We start from the raw sequence: 24,189 nt of genomic DNA on the forward strand, positions 1-24,189 counted from the left end.
ATTGCAGATTGAAACTCTAATGGTCATTAAGCAGATAAGTCGTAAAGTGAGGAGTACCTGTACTTTGGCTTTGAGGCTGGTAGTGTTTTGAACTATAAAGATTCTACTCTATAAAATATAGATATAGATTCAACATTATATATCACATGAGAATGGCTAAACTGGTTTTCATGAAACTTATGTCCTTCCCATTACTATCCTAAATGCAGGTACAAAGTTAATTTCCATTTCCAAAATTGTTCAATTTTATAAACTTTGATAGAATTGTGATATTGTTTTCAAGAGCAAATAGTTCTTATAAAGTCAAACCCACCAGTGGCTAATGGCTAAAATCATTAAACTCTGGTTGTGAGTTTGCACCTTACTAGTGGGCTGACTGCTTGAAGTTTCTTGATTTTCTTCATCTGTAACTCCTAAGTAGGGGCCAGTTTTCCATAAAAAGTCCTTGCATTACCTTATTCCACTAATTCAATCTAATTCTCGTCAGGTGTTTTACATGAATAGGAAGTTTTGCCCAGAGGCTGGTGTATGTGAAGTGAACCATGAAATTCAAATACAATAGGCTAAAGAGGAAATTAGAATTGTCAGTGTTATTTGAGTCAGTACTGAATGTATGACCATTACTGTTTTTACTATATCAGACTATCCCTAGAATTTCTTTTAGTGTAAAATTGTTTTTGTACCCTTCTTTGGATTTTTAATTTCTTACATCATTGTTTTCTAAAATGAATTTTGAATAGTTATTCTTTAGTTTTCTTAAAAAGACCCTGGATATATAGGTAACTACATTAGTAATTGATACTGTACTAGTTATTGCCGTTTAGAAATGAAAATTTTTTAAATAATTAGTTAAACATGAAACCTTTTCAGTTGTACCATCTACTGCCATAGAATTGAATTAAAAACATGTAGTGTAAAAATTATTCCAAAGGAGAGCCACTGTGGCTTATATCAAAATCTAATTAAAAAATAAATCAGTTAGCTGGTGAAATATTATTGTAGAAAATAAGTTGATCAAATTTGTACAGTAGTTCAGAAGAAAAACTTTTAAGGAAAGGTTCTATTGGTAATTAATGATACATTAATTTGTAACATACATAGTATTTGATAGCACATAGTTAACAATTATTTAAATATGAGAGAGAACTTTTATCCAAAAATCCACAACAAATTGCTTAACTTTCCTGGCAACAACATTTAAAACTGCATGTGGTGCCATCTGTTATATTTTAAATTAAGTTTCTTAAATAAAATATATCATAAAATGGCAAAAAGCTTAATTTTGAGAGTAGAAATGAGTTTTGTAAAAATTTGTAAATGCTAATAATTAAGTCCAATCCTCTATCTCCCCACCTCCTTGACCTTTAACCGCCAAAATTTAATAACATCAATCCTATTAATATAAATATATAAACCTCTGCAATTATAATAAATTCTTATTTTTTGTTATGGGATTTGTTATAATAGACCACTATTGTTTTCATATAATTGTCATTAGGGATGTTTTATGTAAAAGATAAAAAAGTAAGATTTAATGTTTTTAATTCTGACTGTTTATTAGTTTTAAAGGGAAATTATATGCCTAAAAATGAAAAAAAATATTAGGATGTCATTGTTGCATTAATTCTGTTGATTTAGTTTATAGATACAGATCTTGAAATCTGTGTTCCAATAACTGGTAAATCATTTCAAGGTTCTTCTTTACCAGTATTAACTAAAATTAATTCATCTATAAATATAATTTTGTAACAGCATGAGGGATATAAAATGAGTATATTAATTAGTTCTCTTATTCTTTTGTTCAAAAAAATCCAATTACAAAGCTTATCTGCAAATTATAAGTATAGTAGTAACATTCAGAAAAAGAAGAAATAATATTAAACTAAAATTAATTTATTTCAATGATTAATTGTTAAATTTCTTTTTTTAGGAAGCAAGTGAGGCTTATCTTGTAGGATTGTTTGAAGATACAAATTTATGTGCTATTCATGCTAAACGTGTTACCATTATGCCCAAAGATATCCAGCTGGCAAGACGAATCCGTGGAGAACGTGCTTAATGTGTATATTGCCCGGCATATTTCTGTATGAGCACTCACCACCTCCATCACCAATTTACAATCAACATGATCATCAGAACTGCATCTTAGTAATGTTTTATATACTGGAATCAGTTTTGTAGAATTCAAAACTTTTGTATATCACAGATTTATAACTTATTTACTGCTCACACAGATAATTACTGGGATCAAGATTTTTTGCACTTCTCTTGTCTAAGTAGCTTGTGACACTCTTCCACTCCCTTTCTTGTTCATATGACTTTTACATGATTTCATTGTGGTGTGACGTGTTACATGTTTTTCTTGTTGATCATTTTTGTGTATTCCTTACCTATTCAGTGTAATAAGTGATATTGCCCTATATTGGTAAGGACAATCAGTATATATATATAAATTTATATGTATATATAATGATTTAGAAACTAAAGCTAGTGTTGTATGTAGTTTAAAAATAACCAGGTTATTTTGAATATTTTCTTTTTGTAAAGTGAAATGTTGATAAAGAGGAATAAAACTTCACTGCCATGCTGGTGATAACATCACCAAAAACTGTTGGTTATGTAAAATAAAATTCAGATTTTTGCCAATTAGGCAATTACAGATCTCTACTATCAACTTTGAAATGACTCCCTTTTATTTGTTACTATGTTCAATAATAAAGCTTTATATTCCAGAAATTTATTTATTGTGTTTAAGTGCATTTTCTAGTTCTGAAGTATCTTTACCTAATTTCTTGTGTTCTTGAATAGCTGCTTTAATTAGTCCTTCTTCTAGACCTGGAACTTGTTTCCAAGCACTCTGACTTCCCAACATTTCATCAATATCATTTTCTTCTCTTAGAACACAGAAATAAATCAAGAAAGTTGTCAGACAAGCAATTATTACAAAACCTTGACTTTTTGGTGCATCACTTGGCACACCTTCCAAACTGTTTTTGGCTTTCCAGTTTGCTGCTTTACTAGAAGAAAATTTTATCGGTTGATCGCCATCATCTGAAATTTTAGATGATATCCTTCTGAAATAAATATAATTGATTTGAATCAATCAAATAATACTTGAAAGTTGTTTATATAACAACAAACATCTCAAATAGCATAATTAATTTTAATTGTAACAAAAGTACTTATTACTAAATTTTTATAAAAGGAAGCTTTATAGCAAGTATTCTTTGAGCACTTTATTAATTTGATCTGTACATCACATTTTTAAATCCCAGAGCAGTTGACTTTCTTAAAACAATATCTAGGATAAAATAGTCAGCCATGGACATTTCAGACAAAACATTATTATTATTATTTATTAAGCATACTGGTTTCATCCAGTATGCTTAATAAATAATTACAAAAACAGTAAAAAAAACCACAATACTGTAATTAATGAATTACTACAGAAAAAACAAAATAAACAACAATCAAAATTGTAGGGATAACTATCCAAAAAATAAGAAACAAATTTTATAAAAAGTAACTACATCCACCTAAAAACAAGAAAAATTGTCACATCGAAACAGCGGATAGTCTCCCAATATTTCTTAGGCTCAAATACACATTTAAAGGAAAAAAAACGCCACCTCTACAAAATCAAATGATCCAAAATGCAAAACAAATCAAAATATTCACCAATCTACTTGAATGACAACTGAAACAAAATTAACATAAGATTACCTAAAATAGTTTAACCTTCTGGATAAAGAAAATTAAATCAAAAGTATGTAAATTAATAATAAGGTCAAAAATTTTTCAAACGAAATAGTAGAAACACCAAAAATACTTTCACGGCGTTCAGGAAAATTAACACGCCTAGCTATCACGGGATACGCATCCAAAGACTGATCACCTTGGCAATGTATGCAAATATCTCTGCAATAATTGCAAAAAATTAAGAGAATTACACCTAACTTGCATTACTGTAGAGCTAATATTATAAGAGAGGTTATTATTATAAACAAAACAATCAAAAAACAGTTTATTTAGATGCTCATACCAGATATTATAACTCAAATTAATACACCGATTCAAGTCTGAAATAAAATTATCAAAATAATTTAGTTTCAGTAAACAGCAACAGTTATAATTATTTATTAATTTGTCAAAATGAATACCATTATTAAAACATTTCTTCCTTTGACTTTTTGTGGACCAAAAGTTTTTCTTTTTCAAAATATAACAAACAAACACATTCTACTCCAACATTTTTTATCCAATTCAATCACTTATTACCTTTTTCTTTTGTAGTTTTAAATAATGAACACTCCATAAAAATTAAAAATCTTGGAGTACACCGAGATAAATTTTTAATAAAAACAGCCAATACCGGATCTAAATCATCAGATTGATAACCCCATACCTCGGAAGCATATAGCAAGGACGAAGTAACAATTGAATTAAAAATCCTTAGACCAGAAATGGCAAACCTTTTTGAGTCCGCATACCATATTGTAAGCATACTTAGCTTTAAAGATGTTAATGCATGCCAATGTCTCAGACCTCGAATAATGATATTTAAATAAATTAAACGAATACGCTTTAATTCGAATAAATGTAAAAAATCTGATTGAAAAAAAGATGATCAGGTGATAAACAGAAATGATTTCTGTCTTTTTCAATCATCCTATGATACGTGCCAGATGATTTCTCTTACGTGCCACTTTGGGCACGCGTGCCAGGTTTGCCACCCCTGCTTTAGACGATCACTCATATTACATAATTTAGCTGATCTACACATCTGAATAACTGTCAGTTTTAATAAAAGCATTCCTTCTAGAAATCAATGTGGGATTTATATTTTCCATTACACTTAAATATAACACCCAGATATTTATATTGCAAAACTACTTGTATTACATCATTTCTAAACCACCATTTATCATACTTAGAAAGTTTACCTCCATTACGAAAAATGACGACTTTAGATTTTATAAGATTCAAACTCTTATTATTTTGTAATAAATACTTATCTAAAATATTAATAAATCCCTGTAAACCTCTAACAGAATCAGCAATCAAAACTATATCTGTATATACCAATATTTTAACACTAGTATTGTTCACGTCGATACCTTCGTAATCAGAATTATTTATCCATTCAATTAAATCATTTAAATATAAACTAAACAACCCTAACACCTGTAGTTGTGAAAAAAAGCCTGGAACAAAAACAGCCCCATTTAATTCTAATTGTTAACTCGATAATCAAGTGAATAGTGCTCAAAAGGTGAAGCAAGACCAAAAAGGCCATGTCAGTCAAAACTCAAGATTGTGTTGACTTCTTCAATTGTGGTGTTGTGCGTCACAAATTCTTTCCGACCGGCCAAACTATTAACAAAGAATATTATTTGAGTGTTTTGCATCATTTGTGTGAAGTAATTCATAGAAAACAGTTCAATTTGTGGTGAGAAAACATGGATTTTGCACCACAATAATGCACCTGCTCACAATGTTCTTGTTGGTGAATTTTTTTGCCAAAAATTCAACATATACTGTTCCACAAGCTTGTATTCACCTAGTATGGCACCATGTAACTTTCCTATTTCCTTAACTAAAATTTTCACTCTGTGGTCACCGTTTTGAGTCAAGTGATGCCATAAAACAATTTGCTGCAAGTCCGGAAAGGAGTTTTGCAAAAATGACTTTAAAGTGCATTTTAAGGAGTAAAAAAATATTGGCATAAGCGCATTGCAATGGGAAGGGATTACTTTGAAGAAGACAATATAAATTTTGATGAATAAATTCAAATCTTGCATTTTATTGAATCATTGTTGATATTTTGATCAAAGGTATGAATGGTTTGTCTGTCATTGAAGTTACCTTTTATCATTTAACAACATGTATTACAAAATGATTTTAAAGTAAGTTTTAATGATATAAAACAAAAACTCTACAGGACCTTTCTATTCTTTCCTTTGCTGCAATGTTCTATATCATCTCGGCAACATCCAATTGGCATAGTGAAGGTTAAAAGTAGGGTTTCTCAAACGGGTTCCCGGTTATTTTTTTAACCCAGAAATCCCACAAATTTCTTAAAAATTCACATTTTTTTCTTATTTTGTGTTAAGGTTGAGGAAATTTTGCAAATAGAAAATATAATTAACTCATAAACTGTCAGAATACATTTGTATTTATTAATTTTAAACCTACTTATTACTTTTTTAAATTTTTGCTAGTTATGGCACGTCACAAATGGTCAATAATCAATATGTATTTGTGGCAAGACTGAAAATTCTTCACTTGTTGGACCCTGTAATATCTCGAATAACTGTGCTTATGCTGTCTTAATTTTTAACCATGCCCAGTAGCTTCGATAACTGCATTATGCCAGGTTGTGCAAATTGGGCAAGGAACGAGTACGAAATATGCAAGTATGAAGTTTTTCTTCATAAACATGATTATTAAAGACAAATGAACTGCCGAATTATCGGGCCTTAAGCTTGATGTTTCTATTAAAGCAGCCGAGGTAGACAAATCAAGAATAGTAGAGAGCAAAAGAAGTACTACAATCTCGAAAACCAGAAATCTTCCAGGCTACAGGTGAAAAAACACATGACATCTGTCTTCTCTTAAATGTATTCATTAAACACGATTCCACTCACATCAATTGAATCGCAAAGGGTATTCTCGGTAGTGGGACTTTTCGTTACTAAAATAAGAATCAGATTGAGTGATCGGAGTATTGATCATCTTTGCTTTTTAAAATCTTAATACAAAATATTGTAAATTTTTATGATATGTTTTATTTAAAAAACGAAATTTACCTTTTAAGTTAGAAGTTTGATCTAAGTTTTTTTTTTTTTTTTAAATTTTCAATTCAATTCAAAACATTTGTTTATTGTTGTCATCGTCGTCGTATGCAGTTTCCGGCAAACTTTAATAAATTTTTTCTATTTGTGAAAATTTCTACGTAATTCAAAGGTAATTTTTAATATATATCTTACACTGCATTATTAATATGATTTTGGAGGTTGCAGAACATATTAAATTACTTTAAAAAATGAAAAATAATTATATCATTTGATTTCAAGATATTTTGCATATCTTAAAAATAATTAATTCTACCCCGGAAACAGTTCACTTTTATCCCGGAATCTCGGGACAAGCAAAAGATCGGGAAATGAGAAACCCTGATTAAAAGTAACTACATTTGGTGCATTCGTGACAGCTGTGAATTTTAAGAAAAGTAATGTTTGCTTTTATTCAAGTCTGAAATAAAATTATCAAAATAATTTAGTTTCAGTAAACAGCAACACTTATAATTATTTAATAATTTGTCAAAATTAATACCATTATTAAAACATTTCTTGCTTAAACTTTTGGTCCACAAAAAGTCATTCTTTTTTAAAATATAACATAAAAACATTCTACTCCAATGTTTTTCATCCAATTCCATTGTTCTAAAAATCCAATTCAATCACTTATTTAAAACTACAAAAGAAAAAGGTAATAACGAACACACCATAAAAATTAAAAATCTCGGATTACACCGAGATAAACCAAATAAATTTCTAATAAAAACAGCCAATACCGGATCTAAATCGTCAGCTTGATAACCCCATACCTCGGAAGCATATAGCAAGGATGAAGTAACATTGAATTAAAAATCCTTAGACGATCGCTCGTATTACGTAATTTAGCCGATCTACACATCTGAATAACTCTGTCAGTTTTAATAAAAGCATTCCTTTTAGAAGTCTGAATGTGGGATTTATATTTTCCATTACACTTAAATATAACACCCAGATATTTTTATTGCTTTCAATTAACTAAAAATGAATACAGTAGAATTCTAATTGTTCTTTTCCTACGAAGAATTAAATCATATACCAAACATTATCATCAAGTTAGGATAACCTATCCTAAATTCTAAACAATGTAAATTTATTTCTCATTAAGTACAGGCTAGACACAAACATTGTACTAGGTCAGGGGTGGCGAACCTATGGCATGCATGCCCAGTGGCACGTAATGTATCATACAATTTCTGTCTTTTTTAATCATCCTTTCGGTTTATCGCCCGAATGTCTTTTTTTCAATCAGCTTTTCTACAGTTATTCTAATTAAAGCGTATTCATTTAATTTCTTTAAATATTGTCATTGGAAGTCTGAAACTTTGGCACGCATTAACGCAGTTAAAGCTAAGTATGCTTACAATATGGCATGCAAACACAAAAAGGTTTGCCATCCCTGTACTAGGTTATATCTTATTTAAGTAATATTTAGAAGCAAGTGCAAAAGATTATAGGTTATTGGTAGTGGCTATTCAAATGGTGTAGTTGCATGCATCCCAATCCCATTGTGGAGTGTTGTTATCAAACCTAAAATTTGAGAGATTTAAACATATTGCCTTGCATATGATAATTCAAAACATATTTTTTTGTTGTAATTAAATATTTACTACCTTGTCATTGTAAATCTTTACATGCCAAAACTTTATACTTCATGTTAGGTAATTTAATGTTGAAATGTATTTTGGACACCAATGTGTTATGTAGTGTGAAATACACACAGATTTAAAGCATTACTCAACTTGAACAAGCAAATGAAAGCTAAGGAAGGATACATTTGTACAAACCAAACTTAAAAAGTTAGTATCAACTTTAAACCCAGAAACCAGTAAGTAATGAAAGAGAAACATTAATATGTATTTAGATAAAAAAGAAAATAAAGCCTAATTTATAATAAACCTGTCTAAAAGACTTTTTCTTACATACCTGCCCAATTCATAACCTAACTGACTGATATTTACTATAGAAAGGAAAGGTTATATTTTTTAATTAAACTTAAACTTTAATTATCAAATTCTTTTCTGCAAAAATGCCAATGCGTAATTATTCTAAATTACACTTTATTTTAAAAAATTGTTAAAATATCAAATACTGTAATTATATTCACCGGATGATTTGCTTTCCCCGCCGAAAAATTAAAATATAGAATACAAAAAGCAACATATTATTTAATTTTTTCAGTAAACATATAAATTGTTTAATTAATGATTAATAACGTAAATAATAGGCATTAAATTGAATTAATGCTTAAATTTTATAAAGGAACCTGTTATATAAATGTTCTCTTTTATTGGTTAGGAATTAGCATCTCTGTAAAATCTATTATTATAGGTTTCCTCAAACAATAGATCATTAAAAAAAATCACACTTTCTTTTAATACAGTATAAGTTTAATCTGGTGCCTACAAGACCAGAGTGGTGCTTGATTACTGGACTTTATTTCTGTAAATTTGATAAGTTATATGTGATCTGAACATTGCAGACAGCACATTCTGGCAAATAATGTTTGGCAACCATATGCTTTGGATTTGCTTACACGTGCTCTTTAATCAATCAGACGATACGTTGCATGATTGTAAAGTGTATAAAGCAAAATCTTTGATTCGTTCTATTCTCAATTCCCGAAAGATTGGCAAGAGTAAAGTATCGGACACGTATACCTACGATTCACAAAAGCTATACGTGCCTAAATGTGAAATTGTTTTTAGATGCACTTCATCTCTGCAATGGCCTATGAGAAAGAAAATACATCGTGCGCGTATGTGTGCACTAGTTCTAACAAAGCAATTTTTATTTAGAACAATACAATGTAGACTATGTATAGTTTACCAAATTAAGTTCCTTAGAAATTTGAGGTCCTCCTAACTAAGTTATTCTAGAGATAATGGAATCGTTTCATCCAACGCCTTTGTTATTATTGGATTATTTACTTTTATCGGCTACTTTTCGGACGGCGTCGGATTACGGTACAGTTTGGATTAACGAATTTTTATCGTAGTATAATTTAGCAGCTAAGAAACTACAATATGATCAATAGAATTATAATCAAATACGTAGAAGTTTATTGGATAAAGAATTTACTTTCAAATTTAATGACAAAATTTATTAGAAGTAAATATGCAAATTTGAAATCTATATATATAAATAATATTTGTTTTGTTTTATTAAAAGAAATGAATGAAGTAAGATTAAAAGCCAAAATATTAGCAATGTAGAAGAAATCTTAATGTATTTCTTAAGGAAGTTGGCACAAATGTATGTGTTGATCATATGGAAATGTTTTTTTAAAAAAAAACTGCAAGATGGAAAATACATTTTATTCCCAGAGTTTCATATCACATAATTGAAATATAGTTCTGAAAAGAAACATTTAACTAATAATTATTTGTTATAAACAATAAATGACTTCTTCTAATAACACTAGTGTGTAACACAGAGACACAGACCTTTCACCTTTTAGTTCTCAACCTGAAGAAGGCCTCGGTGGAGGCCGAAAACGTTAGTTGGATCTCTATCGCATACAACACTGTGAAAGGTTTTAGTCTGTGTCTCTGTCTTATAAACAACACTAATGAATCGATAACCAGTTCTTTCTCAACAATGGAAATACTAATGAATATGCTTTTGTCTGACATTAAAGAATTACTACTGATTCTTACATTAACTTCTATTATTTAATTAGTTATAGAGTATCAATAGTAGTATTTTTAATACACAAAAAATCATAATCTGCTGCACATAAAACATATTTAAATCTTATAAAATTTTAAATGAATTATTGATCTAAGAACCAAGCATTTATGTTAGTATTAAAATCACTTAGTCAAAAATAAATCATTACAGGATATTCATTTCTAGAGAACTAAAAGATTTCAATCTGTTAGTTATCAATATGTTAAATATGAGAATTTGGCTCTATTGTCAATAATTAATGCTTATTATCCAATTTACTTTCAATATAAATATTTCATTACTGTATATTCTTGTAAGATAGGAGAGGATAATTTAGTGTCAAGATTTAATATACATTTTATATAATTCGTGGACTTGAATACAGTTAATGGGTTAATGTTACCTTAGGTGCCAAGATGGCGGCTCGTCTCTGATTCCAGCAAGGAAACAATGGGACGCACGCTCTAACCTAACCTAACCTAACCTATTCTAATAAATTACCATAATTATTAGCAACCAAATTATTAAAATAGGTTATGTTAGGTTAGAACGTGCGTCCCACTGTTTCCTTACTAGAATCAGAGGCGAGCCGCCATCTTGGCACCTAAGGTAACATTAACCCATGTGTTTATTATTTGTATATAAAATATTCGGTTAGGGTAAAGCAAAAGGTATCCAGCTAAAAAAAAGTCTTAAACTAAATATTAACGAATAGACATAGACATATTTAGATGTTATTTGACACGCTGAATCGATTGGTATTAAAAAAAATTACTTACGATCAACCGTTTAAAAGTTACGAACGATTTTTTATTTCCGGCTACTTGCTTCGTTTAAGAACAACTTTATTAAGAAATACGCAGGAACTCATCGATATTAACAAAACGAATTATTTTAATTCACCATAATACATTCCATCTACGAGAGAAAGCGACATTAAAAATGCTAAAATGGTGTCGTTAGCCCGCGAACGCACGTATTCAGTAGAGACTGTAATTTATATCCGAATTACTTAAATATAACTCTACCAAAAAATTAATCCTGTAAAAATCTCACCTTAAAAAATAAAGATTTGTCGAAATTTTGAAAAACTTCATTCTGAAGCAATTATCACAAATTTTCAAGAGGGCCGCCATTTTGATGCCGAATTTTCCTGCCAAATATTTTCCATTTAATATAGTTTTTGGAATATCGTAAAATACATCACTTGTTAAAACATTTAACAAGTAATAATAAACGTAATTTTATGTAATTAGCGAAAGAATACGATTTGGCGAATTTCTGAATAATAATATAATTTAATATTTTGCTTAAAACAAAATGGCGACTTCGTGTAGGTATACTCGATTGACGACGTATTATGGAGAAAATACGTAATTTAAATTGCTTAACGATGGAAAAAGCAAATGATAACTCAAAAAAAATAACAGGTGAGTTCTATTACCAGTAAAATATCTTATTTTTTTTTTAAATTTTGTAGTTAAATATTTCATCGATCGAGTGCATGATGCATAGTAGAGGCTGGTCAGTCTATAAACATGAGATTTTGATAATTCAATGGGTCTTCCAGTTAGAGAATATCTCGATGACAGGTTCGATGGATCTATATTCGGTACAATTGAAAATGTGAATGACGCTGTTGGGACCCTAACAGAACTGACCATAGGAGCAAAAAAGCCAAAGAAACCATACCTCTACCTGTGACTCTTTTCTAGATACAGTCCTCCAAAATCGGCCGCAAGCGATTGGGATTTGCACTGCTCTGCCGAGGCTTCTAGGTTTGACTATTTAGCCGATGCAATTACTCTGGCTTTGAGTAGCCCATTTTGACTGTTCGTGGAGTACTCGATGTTATATAGTTTTAGGGTAGCGGGAGCTTACCCCGGTACAATTACATCTGTGTATGAGATGACTGGGACTTTACCCGAGCTGCAGACCGTACCTGTAGGAGTAAAAAAGTCAAAGGAACCTAACTTCATCTACGTGTGATCTTTAGCAAGATATAGCATTCCGAATTTGGCCTGTTTCTGGGATGCACGTGTTGAACATTTAAAAGCAACTTATTAGGGACTGTTGTAATGACTCTTAACCGTTGTGGTAGTACACCATTACCGTATTTTACGGACTATAAGATGCACTTTTTTCTTCGAAAAATTGCTTCCAAAATTCAGGTGCGTCTTATAGTCCGTAGCGTCTTATAGGTATTTCTTTTTTAAAAATTGTTTAAAAATTAAGGTGCGTCTTATAGTTTGTAAAATACGGTATATTTTTATTTTTGTATATATATATATCCAGTGGTGATGAGTTGAATGATGTCAAGTAAACCGAGTTTTTTAAGGTTAATAACGTTAATGCCTATGTAAGTCGGTCGGGACCACAAAAAACTGACTACGCAACCGACGAGTGACGAGTTATCCGGGTGTCGACTTATGCGGAGTCGACTGTATATATATATCTTTATATATATATAGTTAATATGTATATATATTTTCCTTTCCTTCCTTCTTTGTTCTTGGTTTTTTGTATATAACTTCCTACAAACTTCTCCATAATGCAGATGGTGAGTGAAATTTATAAAAATATTTGCTAGTACTTTGTTTCATCATAATTTCACAATTTCTACAAAATCCTGGACAAACTTAATAGTTAACCCACCGGACAATGAATTAAAAACCGGACTGTCCGTTTAAAAACTGGATGGGTGGCAACACTACTTACCAGTCATGGAGAATAGCTGAGACATTAGTAGAAAAACATTGACAGCATAGAGCAAAAAAATTATTTATTAACATTGATATTGCACAGAGCATATATAAAATATCTTTAATAAACAAAGTTGAATTAATCTTTGCATATGATATTTTATAAAGCTATTGCCATAAACATTGTTGAGAGTATGGCAAAAGCTCTATATTCGGGGATACTATAGATTACCACCTATGGAATTTCGGGTCTTTGAGTATATATCTGAACTCAGGAGACCGAGACGAGTTCAACGATACCCTACTTTTGGACCGGAGACGAATAAATAATAATCGCTGGAAAAAATAAATAACTTTTTTCCAGCGATCGCGCGATGATAGGGAGTCGCGTTGCTTTCCGTTAAAATTGCCTTTAGTAGACGTTTCCCCCTTTTTTTTACTTTGTTCAAGAACTATTGTGAATCAATAACTAGTGACGTTTAGCACATGGCGGCCTGCCGGCGTCTCCCCTCTGGGAGGTCAGTCGGGAGCACGAACAGTGGGAACGGCCTGCCATGTTCGCTGCCATAAGTAACATTAACTGAAATGGCGATCGCGCGATGATCGGAAGTCGCGTCGCTCTCTCCGCTCTCGTATCGCGTGTTTAACCCTACTGGAGATGACCGTAGTCCAACGTCACAGTTTGCAGACTTTACCGCAAGATGGCAGTACTAGCAACTATGGTGCCGTCTTCGTGAGAGCATTAAAAAAGTATGGTAACTTAAAAAGTATGATAACTTTTTTATTTTTCGTCTCTGGTCCAAAAATAGGGTACCGTTGAACTCGTCTCGGTCCCCTGAGTTCAAATATATAATCAAAGTCCTGAAATTCCATAGGTGGTAATCTATAGTACACCCCTATATTCTTTAACATCACAATTTTAAAAAGGTCAAGTAGTTTACCGGACACATCATAAATCTATGCGTAGATTTATGATGTGTTCATCTTAATCTGTCAGGAGATGGGATATTGTTGCATGATGAGTGTCCTCTGTTGTGTTTGTGATATTGTTTGCTTTGTTAGTGTTACAGTGTACTCAACAGTTACTAACAGTCAGTTTATTGACTTTCACTGCAGTTATTAAGGACAATGATTTTTCTAGTTGTGATTTATTTCCTATCTCTGTCTTACTTTTTCTTACCATACAGAATGTCTTTTTCATTTGCCACACTGCAATGTATGGAAGACTCTGCAATGCTATGTGGCAAAACCATCATCAGCCTATTTTACTACATTATAAAGATTATAAATCTTTGTAAAATCTCACAAATCTCAAAGAACCATCTGGTTTATTTTCTCGAGAAAGTTCATACCATATGGTATGCATATTCTTAAGTGACGAATCAGATGTTTCTTCTTTTTTGGGAGAAACTGTTGCACTGCTCAATAATTTGGTCTAACTGTAAAAGTAACTCGTTTCTTTCTGACGAGTTGGCTGTAATTGATCTAACTGCCAACATAAGGGTACTAATGTTGCCAGACTTGAAGATGCAATTTAAAATTATCATATTTGAGCTAAAATTCTCATACAAATATACCAACATACATATACAAAAATATCAGTCTTGTTCTTTCCCAATTGAATGAATCTGAGAATGTCATTCTGCTTCACTTCAGTCGTTCATAATAAAATACATACAATATTGTCAGAATGTAAGAACTATATATTGGTATTACTCGTTAAATAATGTGTTTATGTGATAATATCAAATTCTTTAAAAATGCTGACAAAAGGGAAAAGTGGTCTGTTCACTAATGGAGCATACAAAATGCTGATGGTTGGCAAGTATGTTAGTGCACTAATCACATCTAATATTAAATTGATGGAATGTAAAGTTACTAATCTTGGATTTAAAATAGTTGTTAATTCTGTGATTTGTGTAATTATCTGTTGGTGAAATGAGTCTAAAGGTTTTTTTTGTAATTCTGCCTTGTGAGCACCGAGAAAAACCTTTTTTCGGCAAGCCCATTATGGGTTCAGTCAGACCCGCAGCGGGGCAGCTGAGTGGCGAAGGACAGGAAGGACCCAACATATATATCTATATATGTTGGGTCCTTCCTGTGATGGACCATCCTTTCAAAAATTCCTTGGATTTTTGTCTATGTGGATTCAATTCCAGATCCCCAGAACAGTAGTAGACTTTCATCCTAACCATTCAGCCATCTGGCAATCCCAAAAAATGACTTAAGACTTGACTGAAGTGGCTCCATACTTTTTGAGAATTTTAAAAAAACTTGAGACTTGTAACTTATGACTTGAAATCAAGATTTCCAATAATACTATTGCTTTAGCAGTTATAGAAAGCTATATTCTACTGAAGTGACACTGTTACAATCTACATCATAAAGTTTAATATATTATTTTTTAGAATTTTTCTAATCAGTAATGTTAGATAACAAAAAAGATAAAAAAAACTGACTCCATAATTTTTTAAATCTTAAAATTGTTTGTATTGTATTCACAAGTATATTACAGTACAAACAATTTTAAAATATTAGAGAGAACAAAAATATCAATTCAGTTGTAGTATTAAACTCATATTGCAGTATTCTTAATTATTTTAACCAGATATTTTTGATTAATCATTAAGAAGAAAAGGTAAACATTCTAATTCTAAAGTGCATCGTATGAATTATAGTTAGTAACATTCTAAAATTTAACAGAACTGTTAACATTTAATATAAAGAAATTTTAAAATGGCTTCTTCTAACTTTAGTAAATAATAGGCTATAATTAATCCTCTGTTAGTACAAATTCGAATTACACAATCTTATTTCTTGAAAAATTAGAGCAAGGGTTGCAAACCGGCAGCCTGCAGGCCCAATACGGCCCGTCGAGGCTTCATATCCGGCCCGTGGCCTTGATGATTTCTTTTCTAAAAATCAATATTTCTAACATCTCGCGGGGAATAAAACAGAAAAAATTCAAATGTCTAACTGTTTACATATAAGTCAAAGGTCTGGCAGCAAAAGGGCCCTTGTTAAAGCCTTTTTTTATTACAGTATATTTTTGTTTACTGGATAATATTGAATATGATCCGTACCTGATATACATCTATTTGACTGGCCCTTTGTTGTGTTTGAGTTTGAGACCCCTGAATTAGAGTAAAAGTATATAATTTAGATCTAAGAATATGTTTTTCTCTTATAATGATTGATTAATTTATTTCATCAATATGTCTCTTTTTAATATTTCTGTTTGTATAATAAAAAATTAAATGTAAATTAACAACATTTTAATTAATATTATTTAGAATATTCCAACTCTTCTGTTGTATCCTTCTCCGAAGATGTGGCTAATGAACAGCTTTCACAAAGGAAACGCAACACCCCATCTCGATATTGGTAAATAATATTTCTTCTCTGTGGATTTTCTAAGAAACAATACAAATATTTAACATTAAAAATGAATTTATGAATTAACAACAGCACTTAGTTATGTTCGTAGAAAGAATTGAAAAACAATTTGTAAATTTAGATATGCAAGAAAGTCGTCATTGATGTAATTTATTGTTGAGTGAAAGAGTGGAATAAATGCCTCCATGTTACTACATTGTTGCAATTTTAGCAAAAATTTTATTGATACTGGTAGTAAGAAAGCTGTAAGGTGGTTCTGTAGCTCTGAGACTCAAGCCAAAATCTGTATAATAAAACCCTAGAAAATTGATTTAAATCATTTTCAGTTCATAAAAGGAGAAAAAAGAAGTGAATAAACTGAGTATCTCTTGGAAAAGGAAACAATGCCTATCTCCAGGGTCATGATTGCATTTTGATTTCTAGACAAATAATGGAATTAATTATAAAAATCATTTCTGTTGGAATGTTTATACTGAGAAAAGTTGAGTACAAGATAAGAATTGTGACTTTTTGAAGAAATACATCATTTGAATAGTGAAACTACGATTTTTAGCATATAATGGTATTTTAGAAAGCTGAAACTAATACTAATGGTAATGTCTTAATGGATTTGATGATTAATGCTATTATGATCAACCAGAATATTTTTTATTGATTTTTTAAAATATAAATAGAGTATACAGTCAGAATATGTCATATTTCATAAATACAAAAATAATAATGTTTTTAATTAAGTTTTTAGTATTCAAGGATACTTGATGCTGGTGATGAATATTAAGTTTCTTTGACTTACTATATTCAACATCAAAACAAAATATTTTCTGGTGAAAATAAAGACATTTTGTTTTGACTTTTGACTAAGATTTCCTCTCTTTGCTGATCAGAACTACACCAGTATAATAAGTTTTATTAATAAACAAGGTCCAAGTAGACAATGTAGAAACAAACAAACTAAAACAGTAAGGAAATAGAGGTAAAAAGAATTAATTATTGTGATGTTTTGTATAAGCTCTCTATAGAGTAACTGAACTTAAAATATCCATAGAATGGCTTATTAACATTTTTATCTAGTATAATTAAATGATTAATTATCCTTTGAGCGATTATTGAAAGAATCCAAAGAAAATGCTGCAACTTAACCTTTTAATTTAACAAAGAGGAGTGAAATTGTCTAATCATATAGATGAATATAAATGAAATAGACATTTGGTTTATATCATTAGTAGAAAGAGAATAATGTGATGAAATTTTTTAGACTCATAAAATAATTAGGAAATGATAGTGAGAGGATTTTGCATATATGTTTGAATGAACATCAGTTTAATATTTTACATTATATATAATGTCTTCTACTAAATGAAATAATAAAATTATTTTATGGAATTTCATAAGTGAAACACAAAAGTAATAAGTCTGCGTACTTCACACTGTTCCACATTACATTCATATTACTTAGAATCTGTCTGGATTTTGCACACACAGCTATAGTAAAAAGGGTTAATGTGAGCCTAGGTATACAAAATGGCGGCGCTTCCAGTCGCCATCTTGTTTGCACACGCAAAAGTGCAAACAAGATGGCGACCGTCGACAATAACCTAAACACGCCTACATTTAAACTTTTTTAAAACTAAAACATTTTTAAAACGTAAATTTGCTACTTACTTTTTCCTCTGCTTTTGGTTACTTTTCCTACTCTTGGAACAGAAACAAAAAATAAAAAAGTCATCATACTACCTATAAATTCAATCGATGAACAGACGAAGTGAATTACGAGATTCTATACATCGGTGGTTCGAACAAAATTTGCCTGTATTGTACATAAATTTTACTCCTCTTAAGAACTGCAGTCTTACGATTCACATCTCTCGCCTTTTCATCTACGATAGGCAGAGTCTCCATAGAGGTTGGCACCTGCGATCCACGGCCACCTAGCCTTCCATGTGTCGTTCACGTCGTCTTTCGGGTCGGAAATCACTATTACATATTCTTGGTTATGACAAATTTAACATGTTTAACACACATTTGCATACTTTTAAACACATTTACACACTATAAACGCACATTTAAACCACGTTTAAACACGTTTAACACACATTTACACACTTTAAACGCAAATTTGAATCACATATAAACCCTTTACAAAATTTTTATCTCACTTACACAATGTTAACACACCTTTAATACACTTTTATGACATTTAATATGCATTAAACACGTTAAGGACACATTTAACATGTTAATTACCATTGACAAACTTTCCTCCTCGATAACTTTAGACTTTGAGTAAATTGTACAAACTTTAAAAAAACACAGGCACTTTTAAAAAATTAACAACGTGCATAATCAGTCTACATCGTAACCAAAATTCGAAATTCACATTACTCCTCATGTTTCCCTAACAGAATTTTTTGATGAATATTTGCATACGAAAGCATCATTACTATCAGTGCCATCGACATTTCTTTTCTAAAAACACTTGCCATCGAGGTTACCAGAAGCACCACCATTTTGTATACCTAGGCTCACATTAACCGTAAAAGGATATATATTCCATTTAATTTATGGTAAACTATATCTTTTGTAACTGTAAAAGTTTAAAAATGCCAATTAGATCTATTACTATGACATACTATCTTCTATCTATTGCATAAGTGTAATATAGTATCTAATTGTTAAGTGAAATATCTTAAAGTAGTTAGAAACTTGAATTGCATATCCTATATTAGTTTGAACATCTGTCAGAGTAATAAAAACAGATTCTCTTATATTCAGAATCAGTTTTTCTATCTCCAAATGAAAATAAATAATTGGTTATTTATTATGGCTGAAGAAATGTTTCCTAAGAGATTTATAGAAAGATTTCTTTCAGGGATTATCAGTCCTGGTCTTCCAGTAGTAATGATGAATGTAATTTGGATGATTTGTACAGTTCACTTAATGATTGTGATTCTACATTATCTCAAGATATTAGTGAGTATTTATTATAAAAGCTTGCTGTAAACATTATGAAAGTATTACTAAAAGCCAACTAATGCCATATGTAAAATTATAATTACTAAACTTATTAAGAGATGGTGCCTAACATCTCCCTCTAGTATCAAATTGTTTCATAATTTATTATTATAATAGGTGTTATGTAGCCTGATGATATATAGCATTGGTTGGTTTTTAGTAACATAATGTATCAGGTTTTAGTTGAGTTGTTTATTATGAAAGTATAACATAAATTTTTTGTTCATTCTAAACAAATATAATGCTTTATTTTGTTGTTATTTTATGAAACATATGTAAAAAATTTTAAATGTTTTAGTTAAAAAAGATGAAGAATCCGAAGATTTTAAATGCCCAATATGCAGCAAAACTTTTGCTTTGAAAGGAAGTTTAAAAGTATGTATAAATTAATTTTCAATTATAGTTTATACTTTTTATAATGTTAATAATTGTTATAAATTTTAGGCCCATTTCCACATACATAATGGAACTAAACGATTCATTTGTTCTATTTGTAATAAAGGATTTAAAAGTAAAGATGGAATGCTTCGCCATAAAATTACTCACTCAGGTTAGATTTTTATTTTAAAATAAGCCCATATAAGCCAAAAATATTAAGGAAATGACATTATTGTCTGTCGATTTTTCTATATAATACAAATTCTTAAAATATTACTGATCATATATTAAATAATAATTTTTTATATTCTTTTATATCATTTCGTATCTACAACAAGTTAAATTTATGTGTAAATAATTCTACATATTATTATACAATCCAACAAAAGTGAGATAAGAGAAATATAAGATGACAAGTTTCCAATAAGAAACTTGTCATCTTATATCCATTATCCAACATGTTAAACAACACACAATATCAGACATGAAAAAACAACACGGTTTACACTGTTGCATCTCATGTACTGTACATGGATGACATAAATCTTGAAGAAGTTGTTTTTGTGTGGATGCATAAACTCCTATAAATCACACATTCATACACCAAGGACATACAAATGGAATTTGGCCTAGATAAATGCAAAACACTTCACATTGAAAAAGGAATCCTGAAGAAAGATTTTTGCACTTGGAAATAGGTTCGTTATTGAATCCATGGAAGAGGGTGAGTTCTACAAGTATTTAGGATTCCAACAGGCCAAACTAACAGAACATGCACAAAGAAAGCAAAGATTAATTAAAGAATGCCAAAGTAGGTTAAATGCTATTCTCAGAACACAATTATAGCAATAAACACACATCTCATCTCAGTATTCACATACTCTTTTGGAGTTATACATTAGACTCAAATACACAGATCTTGAGCAACTCCAAAGGAAAAAAAGAACAACACTCACTAAGCATAAACATCATCATCCTAAATCCGCCATAGAAAGACTAACCCTTCCACGTAAAGATGGCGGATGTGGCCTGATTGACACTGGTCTGTGTTCTTGGGTTAGACAGAGGTTCACGTTCGAAAAATAGGCCACAGTCTCCCTTGGTTACTGGTGGCGAAAGCAGCCCAAGCATGGCTACTGCAATGCCCTCAACAGATGTGAGGAACCATCCTCGTAAAGATGTGGTAGTTAACCTTCACTGCAAAAAATACGGACACTGCAAGAGTTTTCTACAAAAAGCAAGAAACATCACAATTACATAAAGCAGTAAATCTAGCAGACTCAAATAACACACCATTAAACTTACACTCACAACATATAAAAAGCATAGACACCGTTAAGCAATCATGGGCTCAAAAGGCACTCCATGGCAGGCACTCTTTATGACCTGGCCCAGGATTTTGTTGACAAAACTGCGTCAAATAGCTGGTTAGCTCGGGGATGCCTCTTTGGGGAGACGGAAGTATTCATGATCGCCATACAGTATCAGGTCATAAATACTAAAAACTACAGAAAACACATACTCAAAGATACAACACTTAAAATGTCACATCATGTCAGAAACTATACAACACATCACTTTCGGTTGCAAGCTCTTGGCACAGACAGATTATTTACATAGACATAATCAAGTAGCAAATATAATACACCAAGAGCTTGCAAAGAAATACAAATTAGTAGACATCCACGAACCATACTACAAATACATTCCACAGACAGTATTGGAAAACAACACTCACAAAATGTACTATGACAGAGCCATAATCTCAGATAAAACAATTTATCACAACAGACCAGACATCACACTCGTTGACAAACACAATAAAACCACATACCACATACGTTATAGACAAATCCATTTCCAAACACTCACAATATACAAAACACATGCACTGGAAAAAAATAAGCAAGTACACAGAACTCGCCCAGGAAATACGGCATCTGTGGAGGATGGATAGGGTACTTATTGTACCTGTCGTTCTCTCCTCTACAGGTGTCATACCACACACACTACACAAAAGCCTGGGCAGATTACAAGTGAATAGAAACACATCACACTACAGAAGGCTACTATATTGAATACATGTCATATTGTGAGGAAATTCTTGAATACAGAGACATACTGATACACTTCTTTAATTTTTGTTTTGGTTACTATGCCTCGACTTTGGTCCGACATTTTTTTGGTACACAGCCACTGGTGTTAACTGAGTATGTCTCACATAACCCACCAACATAATAATAATCTGTAATTGATTGATCATAGGCCATAGAAAATCTCACAGGATGTAGTTTCCTCACCACTGACGTAGACTGTTTTCATTTTCAGAAATAATTTTGTAAAATAAACAAAGTTTAATCAAGTTTATATGTTATCAATATACACGTTAAATTATAACAGTCTGATTTGTACGCTATCTAAAAAAATAAGTAACATCAAATAAACAGAATTTTCCATTTAATTTTAATTATAATTATAATTAAACTTAAAAATATCAAAAAATTTATTGATAATTTTTTTTCTGTATGGAGAAACTGGATTATGGATTTGTTTGCAATTTAATATTTTTACAAACAAGATTTAAAATATACACCCTTATTTTGTAATAAGTAATTTGTTTTCCTCCTTTTAATTTAATTTTAGGAGCAAAACCTTTCCCTTGTGACATTTGCAAGCAGAGTTTTTCAAGTTCCGTCTCTCTGAGAGAACACAAAGCAAGACATAGCAATCAAAAATTATACGAATGTAGCATTTGTTCAAAGAGCTTTCGTCAGAATAGTTGCTTTAGAAGACATTTAACAATACATTCTGGCGAGATGCCCTTTGAATGTAAATTGTGTAAAAGAAGATTTTCTCAAGCAGTTTATCTTCGTTCACATATGTTGAAACATACCGGTGAGCGACCACATTCTTGTCAAATATGTGGAAAATCATTTGCTCATAAATCCGATCTCAAAAGACATAAAATTCTTCACACGGGAGAAAGACCTTATAAATGCGAGATTTGCCACGCGTCGTTTGCCGACTGCTCCAGCAAACGTCGTCACGAAAGAGATCACGAGGGAACGAAATCATTTCTGTGCCAGTCGTGCGGAGAAACATTTAAACGTGCTGCCCAACTGAGAAGTCATTTTACAAGAAAGCATAATTCTGTCGGAGATAAAAAATGTAATACTAGTGCATCGGCATTTCCGACTACCGATAATTTTTCATTCGAAGCATCTCTGGAACCCGAAAACCAATTAATAAGCGAATCGGTAAAATCTGTTTCAAATATAATTTCGCAACAAACTTTTATTCAAGATACCTCAGGAATTTCAACCGAACAGTGTAGGGATAAAATGACTGAAAATCCCAATACCACAACAGTATTAATTTCATCGTCACCATCATCCATAACAAACTCAGATAAATCTGCAATTGATACCAATCCAACAACTGTTTTACAAATGTTTAGTTCCGTAGACGTGTCTAATATTCTATCGAATAATTTAAAATACGTTACAGAAGTATCCGACGGCACAAAATCTACGGGACAAGAAACACTTTTAGATACACCTAATCCCGATCATATAGATTACGTAATATATCCCGACTTCAACAGTCAAGATTATTACAATTGGTTATCTAGTTTTACTTCCGTCTGCAAACTTTTACTCTTACCGGTAGACACAGATATTTTTACTAAAATTAGTCAGGTTCACAAATCTATTACAGACGTTTTAGCATCTCCGTCCGGCATTCTTTCTAATAAAGATAATTTTAAAATATTAATGAGTATTTCAAACGATTTGCATCAAGTTATTAATAGTCATCTCAATTATACTTTTGAGCAATTATGATATTTCTGTATCAAAAAAAATTTTAATGCCGTTTTAGAAATTTAAATTTAATCATGCATAATATTTTACTAAAAGAAAATAATTTATTTTTATAAAACTATTTGAATCAATGTTAAGTAATGATTAATATATTTTTGTGAAAATAACCTCTCAGGTTAGCAGAAACATTTTAGATTTATGTTTAAGAAGTCATTTATTTTAACATGATTAAGTAGTTTTGACAGATTAACCTATTACAATTATTAACATTCTGATGACGAGAGATTAATCTTTCGAAAGTGTGAAATATTAAAATAAAATCACTTCTTAAACGTAAGACCAAAGTGTTATCATCATAAAAATATGGCAGTT

General features: G+C 30.9%; 3 protein-coding genes across 4 annotated transcripts in view; 2 read left to right on the forward strand and 1 right to left on the reverse strand.

Moving 5' to 3' along the window:
- The window catches only part of LOC136983773 (histone H3.3A), a 235,384-nt gene extending 232,644 nt beyond the window's left edge, over positions 1-2,740 (forward strand). Inside the window, exon 4 of the mRNA XM_067280623.1 lies at positions 1,931-2,740. Coding sequence (XP_067136724.1) covers positions 1,931-2,059 — 129 coding nt within the window. The 3' untranslated portion in view covers positions 2,060-2,740. The remainder of the gene's footprint in view (positions 1-1,930) is intronic.
- Positions 2,671-11,656, reverse strand: LOC136983772 (uncharacterized). The gene is made up of 2 exons (XM_067280622.1): positions 11,565-11,656; positions 2,671-3,074 (listed from the first exon to the last, which is right to left on the reverse strand). The coding sequence occupies exons 1-2, from the start codon at positions 11,642-11,644 to the stop codon at positions 2,738-2,740; spliced, it is 417 nt and encodes a 138-aa protein (XP_067136723.1). The 5' UTR covers positions 11,645-11,656; the 3' UTR covers positions 2,671-2,737.
- A 5-nt stretch (positions 11,657-11,661) lies between these two features.
- On the forward strand, positions 11,662-23,857 carry LOC136983763 (zinc finger protein 596-like). Of its 2 annotated transcripts, XM_067280608.1 has the most exons (6): positions 11,662-11,938; positions 16,504-16,594; positions 19,476-19,576; positions 19,917-19,993; positions 20,063-20,168; positions 22,640-23,857. In XM_067280608.1, the coding sequence occupies exons 1-6, from the start codon at positions 11,869-11,871 to the stop codon at positions 23,836-23,838; spliced, it is 1,644 nt and encodes a 547-aa protein (XP_067136709.1). In that variant the 5' UTR covers positions 11,662-11,868; the 3' UTR covers positions 23,839-23,857. The 2 variants fall into 2 exon arrangements, with proteins under 2 accessions (XP_067136709.1, XP_067136711.1); XM_067280610.1 differs by lacking the exon at positions 19,476-19,576 and having other exon boundaries at positions 22,640-23,856.
- Positions 23,858-24,189: the final 332 nt, after the last annotated feature.

Source organism: Centruroides vittatus, unplaced genomic scaffold (genome assembly GCF_030686945.1).
Source record: "Centruroides vittatus isolate TY-2023 unplaced genomic scaffold, ASM3068694v2 contig_885, whole genome shotgun sequence".
In the NCBI taxonomy this organism is placed as follows: Eukaryota; Metazoa; Arthropoda; class Arachnida; order Scorpiones; family Buthidae; genus Centruroides; species Centruroides vittatus.